This window comes from Bufo gargarizans, chromosome 1 (assembly GCF_014858855.1).
Source record: "Bufo gargarizans isolate SCDJY-AF-19 chromosome 1, ASM1485885v1, whole genome shotgun sequence".
NCBI classification, from domain to species: Eukaryota; Metazoa; Chordata; class Amphibia; order Anura; family Bufonidae; genus Bufo; species Bufo gargarizans.
Genome location: NC_058080.1, coordinates 339,997,604 through 340,014,899, shown reverse-complemented (window position 1 = coordinate 340,014,899; position 17,296 = coordinate 339,997,604). Strand labels below are relative to the sequence as shown.

The 17,296-nt window shown below is 45.6% G+C and overlaps 1 protein-coding gene across 1 annotated transcript in view; it reads right to left on the bottom strand.

Annotated features, from left to right (window-relative positions):
* Positions 1-235: 235 nt before the first annotated feature.
* The window catches only part of SMIM24 (small integral membrane protein 24), a 442,504-nt gene continuing 425,443 nt past the window's right edge, over positions 236-17,296 (bottom strand). The window contains exon 4 of the mRNA XM_044306569.1: positions 236-518. Coding sequence (XP_044162504.1) covers positions 377-518 — 142 coding nt within the window. The 3' untranslated portion in view covers positions 236-376. The remainder of the gene's footprint in view (positions 519-17,296) is intronic.

Genomic DNA, 17,296 nt, shown 5'->3' with positions numbered 1-17,296 from the left:
GGCTACGCGGGCCACATGACGAGGTCTGGCGGGCCGGATTCGGCCCGCGGGCCTTGTGTTTGACACCCGTGCCCTATAGGGTCTATGGCTAGTTCGCCCTGTATACATGAATTATTATAGGTGGGTTACACCGATGCTACCCGTGTCACAATCTTCTATGTCCATGGACCATTCTACATGACTAGCAAATGGAAAAATACAGAAATAATAAGAACTTTATAGAAGTCAGTTTGTAATGCAAGGCTCTGTTTTATCAGTGGTAATGGCAAGAATTTATTAAACATGTTCAAGCAAGATCAGTTTGGGATGAATCAAATATGTTTGCAGCACATATCGTTTCTGAGTTTAGTATAAAGGCACTCAAATTTTAGTAATATCACATTGCTGTGACTTTTGGCTCTGCTTTTTCTTCTTCGACCCACTTGCCAGCGGCTTTCTTGTTTTCTTCATATTCTTTTAGCTTGTCTTCCAATCCTTCTTCATCAAGCACAGCATTGTCATAGACATTCATATTAACTCTGTAAGTATACCACAAATATTACTTAGAAAATTAAACATGAGCTATGAACTTAATATATTACATATATTTGAAAAGTATGTATTATCCAAATGTTAAACAGTGGGGGTCTGTCTCTAATATGCCATCCCAGTCAGTAGTCTTTTATTCCATGGTGTTAAATGTTACAATTATGCTAAAAAGGTACAGCAGCTTCAGCCCACTATGTTCATAAGATGAGTGATGCTCCCAGCCTCATCAGAGCTAAGTGATGGCTGCAACACCTTCACTAATTATACAGTAGCTGTCCTAGGGATCAGTTGCCATTAGTGAAAGCTTTTTTTATCATTTTTTTTAATATAAAATGCATATAAAATACATAATAGTCCACTTTTAATTTACAATACGCTAAAAAAATACCCTATTCCCTCCTACCCACATTTCCAGCTCTAAAAAAAGGGAGAAATTCGATAAATCTGTGTCAGAATGATATATTATCCTCTTCCAGCTTATTGGTACATTTCTCTAAGGCCTCATGCACACAACCGTTTTTCATGTACGCATCCGAGCCGCAGTTGTTGCAGACCCATTCACTTCAATGCTGAAAGTACAAGTGAATGAGGGTTGGGTGTGCTCACCTGTATGTGAATACTCATGGAAGCACGGATTGCCGTCAGGAACCGGACGGAAAACGTTTCTTAATCATGAAAAAGAGAGGAATAATGCAGCTTCATCTTCAACGTGGCAGCATTATTGGTAAACGTAGTGCATTAAAAACCACACAGACAGTCCATGTCAGCGCGTTTCGGATCGCCTTAATGTTAATCCTTAATCATGACCACAGGATCAGCATTAAGGGGATCTGAAACGCGTTGACATGGACTGTCTGTATGGTTTTTAATGCACTACGTTTACCAATAATGCTGCCACGTTGAAGATGAAGCTGGATTATTCCTCTCTTTTTCATTCACTTCAATGGGGCCGCAAAAGATGCGGACAGCACTCCGTGTGCTGTCCGCATCTTTTGCTTTGTTCCAAGGCCCCACAAAAAAAAAATACCATTTCCTATTCTTTTCCGTTGGATGGCTTCAAAAAATAGAACGGTTGTGTGCATGAGGCCTAAACCAAGATTTTTCAGTATTTATACGAATTAGTCTTCTTCCCTTATATATGAATTTTTACATCTCCTCGGTGGTAGACCGCACTTTATATTTGATGCATCGTGTCTCTTTTTACTTATGTTATACATTGTGCATTTAATAAAATATATTTTTGCCTGTTTAGTCTCAGTTTTTCTTTATGTAGGTGTATTCATTGTATACTGAGTAGGTTCTTGTGGAGGGTTTGTTACAATACCCAGTTTTATATCTGTGTCATTATTTGACTTTTATGCTTTGTAACCTGTGTATGCTAATCAGGGCCGGCTCCAGGTTCATGTGGGCCCTTGGGCGATAAATCCCAGTGGGCCCCCATGAGGCATTTTTTTACATTGACATGTCCCCCAGTGGCCCCTATACAGTATAATGACTACTAGTGGCCCTTCACACAGTATAATGAACCCCCAATCCCCCCCCCCCCACTGTATAATGACCACCTGTGGCCCTGCATTCAGAATAATAACCCCCAGTGGCCCCCATTCAGAATAATGACCCCCAGTAGCCTCCACACTGGGGGAATACTGTATGGAGGGGGCTCTGGGGGTCATTATACTAAATGGGGGACACTGGGGGTCATTATACTATGTAAAGGGCCCTCACAGTATAATGACCCCACAGTGACCCTCCATTCAGAATAATGACCCCCAGTCGCCCCCACACTGGGGGTTATACTGTATGGAGGGGGCACGAGGCGTTATTATATTTAATGGGGGCTCTGGTGGTCATTATGCTAAATAGAGGGTCAATGGGGATCATTATACTAAATGGGGGGCACTGGGAGTCATTATACTGTGTAAGGGGCCCTCACCGTGTGATGAATGACCCCCCAGTGGCCCCCTCACATACCTATCATTGCAGGGGAGCTGGCGGTCCTGTCATTCACTAACCGCAGCTCCCTGCGCTCCTTCTCTCCGGCGGCCGCTGCAGCAGTGAGCCAGGCCTGGAGGAGAGAAGGAGATGTGCAGTTTTAGTACGCCCCCTCCCCCCCAATGTGTGTTCATATCGATTTGATGTATACATCAGGCATATCCAAACTGCGGCCCTCCAGCTGTTGCAAAACTACAACTCCCAGCATGCTCTAATAGCTGTAAGCTATCCAGGCATGCTGGGAGTTGTAGTTTTGGAACATCTGGATGGCCGCAGTTTGGACATGCCTGATGTATACAAATGTGCAGCATTCCACGTTTTTGTATCTGGGAACTACAGGGCACAGTATAACACACTAGAATCTATATAATATAAAGATATTAGCCCTACCCCCGAATAATAATACAATTAGGGGGTCATTTATTATATAGAAATACGTCTATGTTAGGTGTATTTCTGACACCGCAATCTGTATCTTTTCCCGCTCATGCCAGGTCTAAAAAAAGTGGTGTGGGCATGGAAGGGGACACAGTTATGGCCATGCAGTTATTGGATACCACCGCCATATAGTGATAACACCGCCATACAATGATAAAACCACCATACAGTGACCGGATAAATAGGTATAAGAAGGCACAGTACAGGGAATGACTATGGGCACTGCACAGGGTGTGGTAAGAGGGCACAATGCAGGGTATAAAGGGGGTACAGTACGGGGTGGGGGGCACAGTCACATGACCCTGTGACGTTAGAAGGTACTTATGGTGAATGCGGTTCAGATGCCACCATAATGAGAGGCAGAGGAGTGAGACAAGGGCCCTGGATGGACAGGAGGGGTGGACACAGCAAGTAGGTGGAAGGGACTCTGAGGGGGATTCATACAAGAAGTAGGGGCAGGAGGTCTGTGCAGGGCAGCAATAGGAGATAGGAGGGTGAAACAGGAGCCCTGAATGGACAGGAGGGGTGGACACAGCAAGTAGGGGGAAGGGGCTCTGAGGGGGATTCATACAAGAAGTAGGGGCAGGAGGTCTGTGCAGGGCAGCAATAGGAGATAGGAGGGTGAAACAGGAGCCCTGGATGGACAGGAGGGGTGGACACAGCAAGTAGGGGGAAGGGGCTCTGAGGGGGATTCTTACAAGAAGTAGGGGCAGGAGGTCTGTGCAGGGCAGCAACAAGAGATAGGAGGGTGAAACAGGAGCCCTGGATGGACAGGAGGGGTGGACACAGCAAGTAGGGGGAAGGGGCTCTGAGGGGGATTCATACAAGAAGTAGGGGCAGTAGGTCTGTGCAGGGCAGCAATAGGAGATAGGAGGGTGAAACAGGAGCCCTGGATGGACAGGAGGGGTGGACACAGCAAGTAGGGGGAAGGGGCTCTGAGGGGGATTCATACAAGAAGTAGGGGCAGGAGGTCTGTGCAGGGCAGCAATAGGAGATAGGATGGTGAAACAGGAGCCCTGGATGGACAGGAGGGGTGGACACAGCAAGTAGGGGGAAGGGGCTCTGAGGGGGATTCTTACAAGAAGTAGGGGCAGGAGGTCTGTGCAGGGCAGCAACAAGAGATAGGAGGGTGAAACAGGAGCCCTGGATGGACAGGAGGGGTGGACACAGCAAGTAGGGGGAAGGGGCTCTGAGGGGGATTCATACAAGAAGTAGGGGCAGGAGGTCTGTGCAGGGCAGCAATAGGAGATAGGAGGGTGAAAACGGAGCTCTGGATACATGAGGGAGGAAAGGAGACAGCAGGGGCCCCATGAGGATGAGATAGGACAGGATATGGGGGGGGGGGCAGGTATCATGGAGGCAAACTGCTTAATGAAACAGTAATACAACTAAATAGAATGAAGCAGCAGCCGATCGAAGAGCCCCCCCCCCCCCCCTTCTGTCCCGCAGACAAGAGACATTCACAGTGCAGACTCACTCACAGACTGTCTACACACTTCTCTGCTCCAGCCTCCAGCCCTCCATCTCTCTCCTCAGGCAGCATGTGTCCTGTGTAGAGGGGGCATGTCCTGAGTCTCTGCAGTTCAGAGGGCCCCACCAAAGGGGTACTGCGTAAGTGAAGTGACAGCAGTGAGAGCTCCCATCTGTATTGATGGAAGTGCTCATAGCAGCTCATTGGGCCCCCCCAGGAGCATTGGGCCCCGGCACTTGCCCGGGGATGCCGGTTATGACGCCGGCCCTGATGCTAATTGTTAATTGTTACTGTGGTCCCCACAGAACCTTTAGTTACGGACCCCATGGACGTGAAGGCAAGAGAATGTACTTGGCAATCTCGCCTTGCAGAAGTATTTACAGATATGAACTCATCAGATGGATATAGTGCTCAGAGAAATGTGAGTGAGCTTCAGAACACATTAAAAACACAATTTCACCGTAGGATGAAAACATGGTGGAATAAAGCTTTTTTGGAAAATTATGTCCAATGGAGACTAATCCCTAGGGGGTTACGCATTTAGATGTTTCCATAATTTCCAATTGCAGATGTAGTGTTTATTAGTGATGAGCGGGATGTGCCATATTCCATTTTGCAATATTTTGCGAATATTCAATTGAATATTCATCTTATTTTCGTCAAAATTGAATATTCGCGTATTGTGATTTTCTTTTAACTGTATAAGGCAACTTTCCTATTGGTTGGCTATTGCTATGGCTAATGTGTATTTTATGAATATTCGCTATATTGCTATATATTCTTGTTTTGGAATATGATGAATATTGTAAAAAACGAAGTTATAGCAATATAGCAAGTAATCGTAAAATACACATATAGACTGCAATTTAGCTAATATAGTGCTATAATATTTTTTTATAGTCTAATTTTTTTGTCTCTTCTGAACTTCAGTTTTGGGAAAAATGTACACCAAAAAAATACTATACTACACTATATTAGCTAAATTGCAGTCTATTCGAAATAGCGAAAATATACATAGCACTATGTTCGAAATATTCGCGAATTAGCGAAGTTGCAATATTCATAATTAATATTCGCTATTCGAATAGTCGAGCTCAACGCTAGTGTTTATAGAGGAATCGGAGGAAGTTTGTACTAACAGCTCCATACAATTTATGGAACTCCTTGTAGGCCTAAACTCTAAAATGTTATGCACGCTGGATCAAGATATTGATTCAACACAGGGACAACTTAGGGAGAACTTAACAGATGAGGAATGGAACATATTCAACCATCAGCTGGAATCACAATTAGATATATGGGAAAAGGAGATACAAGTGATAAAAAAATAATAATAATTTGACAGGGATTCAAATGAAGTGCAGCTGAAAAAGGTATATCGTTGGAGACACACACAGCAAACAAATGTATTGGTCTGTACTTCCTTGATGTCTTCATTGTCGGTAACCAGCAATACTGATAGCCACACTGGCTTGGGTGTAACTACAAGATGGAAGGGTAAAAACAAGAGGAGATGGGAACATAAGGGACAGCCAAATAAGAAGAGACAGGATGAGAGGAATGCTGGAGCACAAAATACCAACAGCTTGAAGGTCATTTATCTAATTATAAACTTTCTGATAAGGATATTTTCGTATTACAGAAGGGAGTCACCTTCGCCCCCTGTTCTCCTTTTGATATTTTCACAGCGGTGAAAGATCTTCACCTTTTTGGACGGTTACAAATTTTTAAAAAGTGTTTTTTCAAACCTGAGGGGAATAATGTTTTTAATACACCTGGAGAAAGTGAGGCCATGGAGATTCTGGAGAGCCTATTACAAGAACAACATGTAGATGCATCAGGTAAGATCCCCATGGTTTTAAAAAAAATGGTTAGGGAAATTTCCTCCCCTGTCATTTTGTCCAGCTGTAGACCTCTTTGTAAAATCAGTCACTAATAAATTTCATATGTTGCATAAGAGTAAGACACTGTACAATTTGACATTGGACCAACGCCGGAGTTTGAAGAAGTTACAGTCCCAGAGGGACTTAATCTTCAAGCCGGCGGACAAGGGTGGTAACATGGTCATTTGGCCACGTAAAATGTACGAGTTGGAAGCTTACCACCAGTTAAGAGATAAATCATGTTATAAAAAACTCACTTACAATACCCTTTCATCTTTTAGTAAATTACTACTGGATTTCTAAAATGGAGCTGTGGAGGATAGTATTATCTCTCAACAACTACGGAAGGGACTAATTGTGAACATTCCTACGATACCGACACTATATAGCCAAAATTCATAAAAGTGTAACAAAACCCCCAGGTAGTCCCATAATTTCAGGTTGTGGAGGACCTTTTGAGAATGTCTGCAAATTTTTATATTATAGATTAAAACCACTTGTTGAATGTCTACCTTCATACACTTGGGATTCTGCAGATTTTCTACAAATAATTGATGGTATCCATTTAGACCCTGAAATGTTACTTGTGACTTATGATGTGGAGTCACTGTATACTAACATCAAACACGAAGATGGGATAAGAGCTGTATCCTATTTTTTATCTACAGTATGAGTGATAATGATGGTGACATGTTTAAATGTCTGGTTGATCTATTACGTTTTGTGTTGACACACATCTTTCTGATCTAGCATGGTACATCTGATATGCTTTAACAATTCATTAGGGATCTTAATGTAAATGAACACAACATCCATTTAACTTTCAATTATAACCCAAAGAAAATAGATTTTTTGGATGTCACAGTTAAGGTTGATGAATTTGGCTTTTTACAGACAGATGTATATAGGAAGGAGACGTCTGTGAACATATTACTACATGCATCATCCTCACATCCGAAGGAGACAATTTGAGGAATTCCAACTAGACAATTTATTAGGATAAGAAAGATTTGTTTGATCCATTAAGAAGGCCTATAATAGGGCCAAGAATATGACTCGGGAGAGCTTAGTTTATTCCAAACCAAAGGATAAATTAGATGAAACTGTGAGATATATTACCAACTATCATTCTCAGTGGGAGAATATGCGTGATTTGTTAAAAAGATTTTGGCTCCTAAGAACGAATCCTACCCTTGAGAAATTTTTGACACCCTTTCCAACTTTGGTGGCTGGGAGGTCAAAGAATTTGAGAGACTATCTTGTAAAGTCTTACTATTCCCCCCAAGGGAGGGGGTCAATCTTTAGGTCTGATAGACCAAAATGGGGTTGTTCCCCATGCGGCAGATGTGTCTCATGTCCGAATGTAGAAAGAGCTGTTGACTTTGCCAATTCTACTCAGATCAAAACTTACCAGATTACACATAATATATCCTGTACCACAAGAGCAGTGATTTACTATGCGACTCGTCCATGCCCAAAACTTTCTGTTGGCCTAACCACTAGGGAATTAAAAGTGCGAGTCAGGGAACATGTATCTGATATAGTCAAGGTGATGATTATTTGGTAAATCTAAAACTGATCCCAAAACATTTTAAAAATTATCACAAAGGTAATCCTTCCCTTTTACGGGTATGGGGAATTGATGATATTGATTTAGGAATGAGGGGAGGAAATGTTATGGCACAACGTGAAACAAGATGGATTTGGACCCTGGATGCAATGCAACCCAGGGGACTTACCCTAAGTTCAGACCTGAGCTCTTTTACAGCGCGTTCCTACGCGCTGTAAAACGCTCAACAAGGAGAAACCAATGATTCCCTATGGGAATGGTTCTCACCTGGGCGTTTTACAGCGCGTACGATCGCGCTGTAAAACGCCCGACGCTCAAAAAAGTTCTTGAGTTTCTTTGAGGCGTTTTGTCGCGCATTCCCGTACATAGACTTTCGGGAACGCGCGACAATGTGTGTTCGCTTGTCTCTGTATGCGCGATTGTAAACGCCCCTACAATCGCGTATACAGAGCGCTCCTTTCAGAACGCTCAGGTCTGAACCCAGGGTAAATGATGTTCGGAGCTTTGCTCCTTTTCTCTGAACACTATTATGACATATGGTTAGGAATTTTTTGCATTCCTTGTATTTTTTGTATACATATTATCTTTTATTTTTGTATGCCATGTATGTTGTCCTTGTTTTGTGTTCTACATATATCTCATAATACTTAATATTTGTTTTATTGTATTTGCTAGCTTCACCTTTTCATTTATATCCTTCTGATTTGGCCCTCTGATTACTCCAAGAGATGAAGTTAAGAAGAGAAGAACTTTTGAAAAACAGAAATACTGTACATAAAGACAAAAATGTTATTATTTTTTATTTCCATTTCACACATCATCATATTCACACTTCATTTTGTGACACTCATGTATTTAATTGTTTGGCAATTATGGTATTCGATTTGTGATTTTTTTTATATAATTTTTTTTATTTTTTTTTGTAATTCACATATTGTCACTATGCTCCTCTAACACCCCCCCCCACACACACACACACACTATATACATAACTTGCTTTTCCATATACACCCCCTATACACTGTATACTATAATCTGCTCCTCATACACACCTCCTATACACTATTCTACATATTTTATGCATACATGCTAAGATATCTATTTAGATAGATTTTTTTTATGTCTCTACATATTTTTATGTCTCTACATATATTGTTTGCTATATGCATGTTACTGTAATCATAAATCTTTTTGTTATCTGATGGGTCCGATCATTTGTTTGACTGTTACTCTACATCCTTTATGTATATATGCCATGATATCTATTTATATGGATTTTTATGTCTTTATGTATTTTTGTTATATGGAGGTTACTATATTCATGACTCTTCTTGTTATTTGATGGGTCCGATCATTTGTTTGGTATAGCGCGGTATGTCAGCTAAAGGACCTTCCTGTGGGGGTGGTCATTTCTTTTGTGATGCGGGCGGGCACATGACTGGCCATCACGTGTCTGCGCGTGTCACATTGGCGGACTTGTGTGTGCGATCACCGAACAGAGCTGCGCAAATGAATGCACGGTTTTTAATTTGTATTGTTTCTACCAGGTGAGCTGGGTGTTTTATAAGGAGCACACTTACAAGGAGAGCCACGCCCCCAGAGGAAGGCATTGCCGAAACGCGAGTCGGGGTGTGCTCAGTGGCATCGCCTGGGGGGGGCCAGAGGGGGCCACGCCCCCCCTACATCATGCTGTGCCCCCCATCTATAATGCCCCCCCAAGTGAGCCGCCGCAGTCGGGTACAGGGAGATGAGCGCTTCCATTGCGCTCCTCTCCATAGTAATCTGCCTGTGCTGCGGCGGTGCAGGGGAGGGAGAGGGGTGTCCCTTCCCCTTCCTCTGATAGGCTGCAGGCACTAGGGCGGCAGCCCAGCGCCAGCCATCCCTTGTGCTGAGAACTGAAGTATGGCCGCAAACTTGGATGGAGACATTCTGCAATCCCTTCTTTCCTAGGATCAGTGGGGTTCCCAGAGGTCAGATCCCCACTCTTCATAAAGTGATTGCATAGCCTGACGAGGCGCCATCACTTCACAAGATGGGATGCAATAATTATACTGAAACGCGTTGCCATTGGAATAACATATACAGGAAATGCAGATTTGCAGTGGATTTCACCCTTTGCGTAGCACAGGTTTGGCAGGATCGGGACCACACTGAGGATATAGGGCAAGGGTGCAGATCACAGTATGTTATGGAGGAAAATCTTACAACTTGCCCATCTACTATGTGTGCCCAAAACAATCTGGCATGGAGTTGCATACCAGCAAACGGCCATGTAGCTGTTGTGGGCTTGATTAAAGGGGTTGTCTCACTTCTGAGAAAATGCAGGATTACACTGTGCCCTGTCAAATGAATGGATGACCATGTAATACAGGTCATCCGAAGTAGGAGCCACTCTTTATGTTATCTATTGGAGGGAGGACCTCCAACCATACCCTTTATGTGCTGTATACTGTATAGATGGGTAACATCAAAAACTCTTTAAAGGGATTAACATGGAAAAGATAATGATGACTTATCTTCAGGATAGGTCATCATTATCACATTGGCGGGAGGTCAAAGTCCCAGCATCCCCGCTTATCAGCTCTTTCAGGTTGCCACTGCGCTCACTGGAACTCTTGTGATTGTGATGTAGTCAATACTGGCACATGATGGGGGGTTTATTACTGGCACATGATGGGGGGCTGGGCTCTTGTTACTGGCACATGATGGGGGGCTCTTGTCACTGGAACATTGGGGGGGCTCTCATTACTGGCACGTGATGGGGCTGGGCTCTTGTTACTGGCACGTGATGGGGGGCTCTTGTTACTGGAACATTGGGGGGGCTCTCATTACTGGCACGTGATGGGGGATGGGCTCTTGTTACTGGCACGTGATGGGGGGCTCTTGTTACTGGAACATCGGGGGGGCTCTCATTACTGACACGTGATGGGGGGATGGGCTCTTGTTACTGGCACGTGATGGGGGCTCTTGTTACTGGAACATTGGGGGGGCTCTCATTAATGGCACGTGATGGGGGGCTCTTGTTACTGGCACATGATGGGGGGCTCTTGTTACTGGCACGTGATGGGGCACTTATCACTGGCACATTATTGGTGGGCACTATAGGGGCCACAAAGAAGGGGTATTTTATATGGGGGGCTCTGTACAGTAGCATTTTATACTGGGACACATGGTGGGTACTATGGAGAAGAGGGGAGAGGAGTACTATGGAGTCATCTACAGGGGGCACTAAGAAGGGGTATTTTATACTTGCAAATTATGGGGGACACTGAGGGCATCTACTGGGCATGATATATGGGGCATTTTATACTGGTACATTATGGGGGGCACTAGGAGAAAGGGGGGAGAGGAGCACTATGGGGGCATTTACTGGGGGCACTATATAGGGATATTTTATACTGGCACATTATGGGGACATTAGCTCAACTGGGGGCATTACAACAGGGTATTTTTTCCATTGTCACATTATAAGGATAATTATTTCTACTGAGGGGGCATTATGGTGTGCTTTATTACTCCATCATGGTATGACCCCCTAGTAGCAGCACCAGCCTCTCCCTGCTCTGATATCCCTCTGCCCCTTCTCCAAATCCTTATTACGAAATCTTTCTCATTAGGATAAAACACAACATCAGCTCCGCCGAGCCCCCGGCCAAAGTGTGGAAGTGGCGTCCGAGATCCCCAAGGGCCAAGTAACTGTAAGTTTTCATGTGAAATATGTTTGTTATACACATATAGCCTACACTGTGCCACACAATATACAGTATACCTCTACACTGTGTAGTCTGTTCTCTAAGCACACTTGTTCTGTGGCGGCGGACAGAAAATAATCTGGAAGTGCCCCTCCCGAGACCAGGCTCTGCATCCGCCACTGGTCTGGACCGCCCACAGGAGTGTACATTTCTTCTAAACTGTAATCCGTATCCTCTGACCTATAGAAATCAGCACTCGCTCGGTAACAACTAACAGGCAGTGCCTGTAGGCTGTAGCTTGGCCCTGTTACCGAAGCTAGCCGAGTGGTGTAAGGTTAAGGTACTAGTAGATATGAGCGGCCGCTTAATCCTGATTTAAAGTTAAAAGTTACTGCAGGATATGGATTACAGTTTAGAAATGTCAAATGTACACTCCTATGAGAGGCGGGGAGGGAGATCTGTGGATGACACTGTTATAGGGAGGGAGATCTGTGGCTGACACTGTTATAGGTAGGGAAATCTGTGGCTGACACTGTTATGGAGGGGGAAATGGGGATGACACTGTCATGGGGTGGATCTGTGGATGACACATATAGCATAAGATGCTATATACGGTATGTGTCATCCACAGATTCCCCCCCCCCCCGCCCCCATAGCAGTGTCATCCACAGATCCCCCTCCCTTTAAAAGTGTCATCCATAGGCAGCTAGGACATGTTGAAATCTGAGTGATTTTTATTTATTTTTTTAAACCACAGACAGCAGGACTTTTCTTCCCTGTTGCGCTTTTTGGTATTGGGTAAAGTATCACAGCATTTCTAAGTGTACTTGTGTAAATGTATCGTTGTTATAGCTGCCCCCCCCCCCTACTTTTGTCCTCGCCAGGGCCGTCTTTAATATTGATTGGACCCTGGGCAAGAATTTACTTGGGGCCCCCTGGATCCCGCCTTCCCACACCCTAGCAGGCAATCACACCCTCCACCACAATACACATACAACCTCATCAATACAATGCACAGGAATGAGCAGTGTGTGAGTATATCAAAGAGAAGCATTGGGAGGCTATTGCGCATGAGCGGCATCATAGAGATGCTTTGAAGCAATGCATTTCTATGAGGAGTGTTTAGCGTGAATGTGAGTGTTGCAAATTGTACAACACTGGACTAGGAAGCACCTCTAGTGGTCGTCTGATGAGTGACCACTAGACGTGTTCCTTGGCAGTAAATGTAAATACAGCCTTTTTTTCTGAAAAGGCAGTGTGCAGCATACGGGTATGTTACCCGACACTGCTAGATTGTAATGTGTATTTCCCTTTAAGCTAGTCAGGCCTGCTTCAGGCAATCCTTGTCATCGCCAGCAGAGGGAGCCCCCAGTTCAGTATAAATAGGTTAGGGCCTAGCCCAGGAGAGAGAGAAGTTTCTAGACTCAGTGTTGAGAGGTTCAGAGCTCAGTCGGCAGTGCTGAGACTGCATCTCTGGTGTGTAGGGTCATACCCACCCAGCTTTCCAGGTCAGTGTTACCTGAAGAACTCCAAAGGCAGAGCCAACCGTCAGGAGGGAAGAAGACCTCTACCAAGTATTTGCTCAAGGGTTATTACCAAGAATTAGGTGTCTGGACCTTGAGAGTATTACTGCAAGTAGAATTAGAGGAAAGCCCGGATCCTAGGAGGCCTGTCTCGAAGTTAACCTTGTTGTAAGTGAAAGCTTGAATCTCCACTGTTAACTGCATGATAAAGGGTGAAATAACTCTGGAACTGTATTAACTGGCTGTTTGCCCTATTACGTATCCATGCAGTAAAGTTGACCTGTTGTATGAATACCTGAGTTACTCCATTATTCCACCTATCATTAAACGGCGTGCCACCGTTCAATTGGCACTGGCGTCACGACATTCATCACCTGCCTGTTCCAGTGCTGACCCGTTTGAAGACGACAGTGAGTCCCAGGTTAGTGGGTTACCCTGCACTACAAAGCCCAGGATACCTAAAGTTACACTACTGACCCCCTGGGACACTGCATCGCTCTTTTTGGCGTCACGAACAGGATCCGCATACTTCTGGAGTGCAGAGAAGTGGGAACTGTGTGCTTTAACTATTCCACCACCGTATTGCAAGGACTGTACCCTTTATCCCCAAGTCGGTGGATTACAATTGTGCCTGGGAGGAATCTGAGGCACTGTGCTGTGTTGCGCTACCCCCAGGAAAAGAAAATCGTGGTTGTGGATTACAATTTATCAACTTCTCAACAACCCTGCTTGCTGTCACGGAATGGTGACCAAGATGGCCACCGGCCGCCTGGAGTAAAGTTTCCCACGCTGCTGAGGACCTTCGTGGGCGGATCCCTTTAAAGACACCGAAAATCCCGCCCCTCTTCATCATCGCACCGCCACGGCCCTGTGCTTTCTACGTCACCGCGGTCTCAGGAAGTCCGGAGTCTCTCGAGATTTGGCCTGCGCAAACCCGGCGATACCGGTAAGAACTTGTAACCGGAGAGAAGGGGATTGTTCCGGCCCCTTTAGTCACCAGCGGCCACATTGTAATAAGTTAACATGTCGGATGCGGGAGTCGCCGAGCGGCCGGCCCCGGGAGAGCTTGCTGCTCCTAATCATCCTATAACCCCCAGCGTGATGCCCTTTACCATGCCTTACTATTTTGGGGCCCCATGGTTTCCCCGCTATAACGGAGAGACCCATACCCTAAGAGACTTTAAAGAAAAGTTGCTGGCCTTATTCAAACTGTACCCCATAAATGCCGATCAGCAAATGGAAATCTTGCTAGCACAACTGGAGGGGGCTGCCCGCAGAGAGGTATTGTCCTGGCCTGCTGCGGAACGGAGTACTCTAGAACAGATATTTACCCGCCTCAGGGCCACTTTTGAAACGAGGACTGCCTCAGAGATAAAGATGCACTTCTTTGGCAAGAAACAGAAGTCCGGTGAGTCCCTCCGTGACTATGCCCTATCACTTCAGGAGGCTTTGGGGGCTGTAATCCAGATAGATCCCAAGGAAGCTGATAACCAGGACCAGACCCTGAGAGAACAATTCATTACCGGAGTGTCTAGTGAGCAAATAAGGACCCAATTAAAGATGCTGTCCGGCCAACACCCTAACAGTACCTTTCTGGACTTTAAAGAACTGGCTATAAAAATTCTGGGGTCAGCCGTATCTACAGAATTGAGCGCACCATCTGAGTCATCAGCCTGTAGGTCAAAACCGCTTATCATTAACCGAGCTGAGGCCGGTCAAGCTGTTCAAGCTGCAGCTACCGATACTATCGCCAGGCTGACGGAGCAAGTAAATCACCTCACTAAAAGTCTAGAGAGAGTGTGCAGAAAGATGGAGGAATGGGAAAAACCCATAATGTCAGAAGAAGAGTTCCTGTCACCTCCTAGGCCGTTCCCACCTCCATACCAAGAGACTCACCCTAGGGAGCCTGGGAGGCGTAATAGGGATCGCAAGCGGCCCGTGTGTACATACTGCAAAAAGGTGGGACACACAGAATCCACGTGCTGGCAGTTAAACGGGCAACCCCTGAGGCTGAGGACCACCCCTCGGGAGGTAGAACACTAGGTCCAAAGGATCCAAATTGGATGCCACGGTATGTAGGGTCCCATCCTAAAATCAATGTAGAGATCAACGGGGTCCCCTTCGAGGCCCTATTAGATACTGGGTCTCAGGTCACTACTATTCAGCTGCCCGCATTTGAAAGATTCTGGGACACCAACCAATTGACCCAGCCGCCTGAATCCTGGGTAGAGATTATCGCCAGCAATGGCAAACCAGTAGAGATTCAGGGATACTGGGAACCCACCCTGCAGGTGGGAGAAGTAACCTTGCCTCAACAGGGGGTGATAGTAGTACAGGCCGGCGACAGAGGAGGACATCCTGTCATTCTAGGCACCAATGTCTTCAAAAACTGTTATTCAGAAATACTTGCCGTATTACACCAGACCCTGCCCACTGCTTCCTCTGCATCCAAAAGGGTGATTCAAAAGACTATCACTGTGTTAAGTGCCCAGCAGAGGTTTGCTAACGGGAAAGGAGAAATTTGTACTGCCAGGATTCGTGATAATAAGCCTGTGACTTTGCCTCCTAATTCCCAAACTCTGTTATGGTGTCGTGCTGTCCTGGGAGTCCAAGGCCGGGATTATCCGGCCCTGGTGGAACCAATCCAGATGGAGAACTACCCTTATGTGAGAGCTGCCAAGTGCCTGGTGAACGTCTCCCAAGGTAAAGTACCTGTCCGTCTGATTAACCTGAGTGATCATCCTGTTGCGCTTACTAAGCATTACCCTGTTGCCCAGCTTTCTCAGGTGTCCTTCCAAGACATCATCCGTCTTCCAGTGACAGAAAAGCCGCCAGCTGCAGTCAGCGGATGTCCGCCGGTGCCCCAGTCACAAGTACCCTGGTGGGAAGAGCTCCATGTCGGGGACGAGACTACCCCCCAACGTCAACAAGAAGGGATACTACAGCTTGTCAAAGAGCACCACCAGGCCTTCAGTAAACATGCTACCGATTATGGAGAGGTTAGTGCCATACAACACACCATACCTACTGGCTCTCATCCTCCTATCAAGGAGAGATACAGACCCTTACCGCCTACTTCATATCAGACTGTAAAAGAAATGATCCAAGAGATGAAAGACTCTAATGTAATCCGGGACAGTCGTAGCCCGTGGGCAGCACCCCTGGTCCTTGTAAAGAAGAAGGATGGTGGTATCCGTTTCTGCGTGGATTATAGGAAAATTAATCAAATAACCCACAAAGATGCATACCCACTGCCCCGCATTGAGGAGTCATTAACTGCTCTGGGCTCCGCTGCCTATTTCTCCACATTGGACCAGTGGCTACTGGCAAGTGCCCATGGCCCCGGCAGATAGGGAAAAGACTGCTTTCACCACTCCCATGGGCCTGTTCGAATTCAATTGTATGCCGTTCGGGTTATGTAATGCCCCAGGAACTTTCCAGAGACTAATGGAGCGGTGTTTGGGTCACAAAAACTTCGAAACAGTGCTGCTGTATCTAGATGACGTCATTGTGTACTCCAAAACATATGAAGACCATCTGAAACACTTAGCAGAGGTCTTTGAAATTCTTATCAAATATGGCCTAAAGGTAAAGCCATCCAAGTGCCACTTGCTCAAACCTGCAGAAAAATACCTGGGGCATGTGGTAAGCGGAGAGGGCGTGCAACCTGACCCTGATAAGTTAGCGGCTGTCCGTAACTGGCCGATCCCCACTACCGTCAAAGAGGTGAGGGGTTTCCTTGGTTTTGCTGGCTACTATAGACGTTTTATCCCCCATTTTGCTCAAATAGCCGATCCTATCCAGGAACTCTTGAGGGGGCAGCCCAAGAAGAGTCCTAGAACTCCTGTGCCCGTCGAGTGGAATGAGGAAAGAGAGATAGCGTTCCAATTGTTAAAAAAGAAACTGACTGAGCCTCCCGTGTTAGGTTATCCAGACTAAAGCAAGCCCTTCCATCTGTATACCGATGCTAGCAAGCGAGGCCTGGGGGCTGTGTTAGCCCAGATCCAAGAGGGAAAAGAAAGAGTGATAGCTTATGCAAGCCGCTCCCTGAAAGGAGCTGAGAAAAATGACCAGAATTATAGTTCCTTCAAACTAGAGTTCCTGGCATTAGTGTGGGCAGTGACGGAGAAATTCAAAGATTATCTAGCCGCTACCCCATTCATTGCATTCACTGACAATAACCCTCTGGCACATCTAAA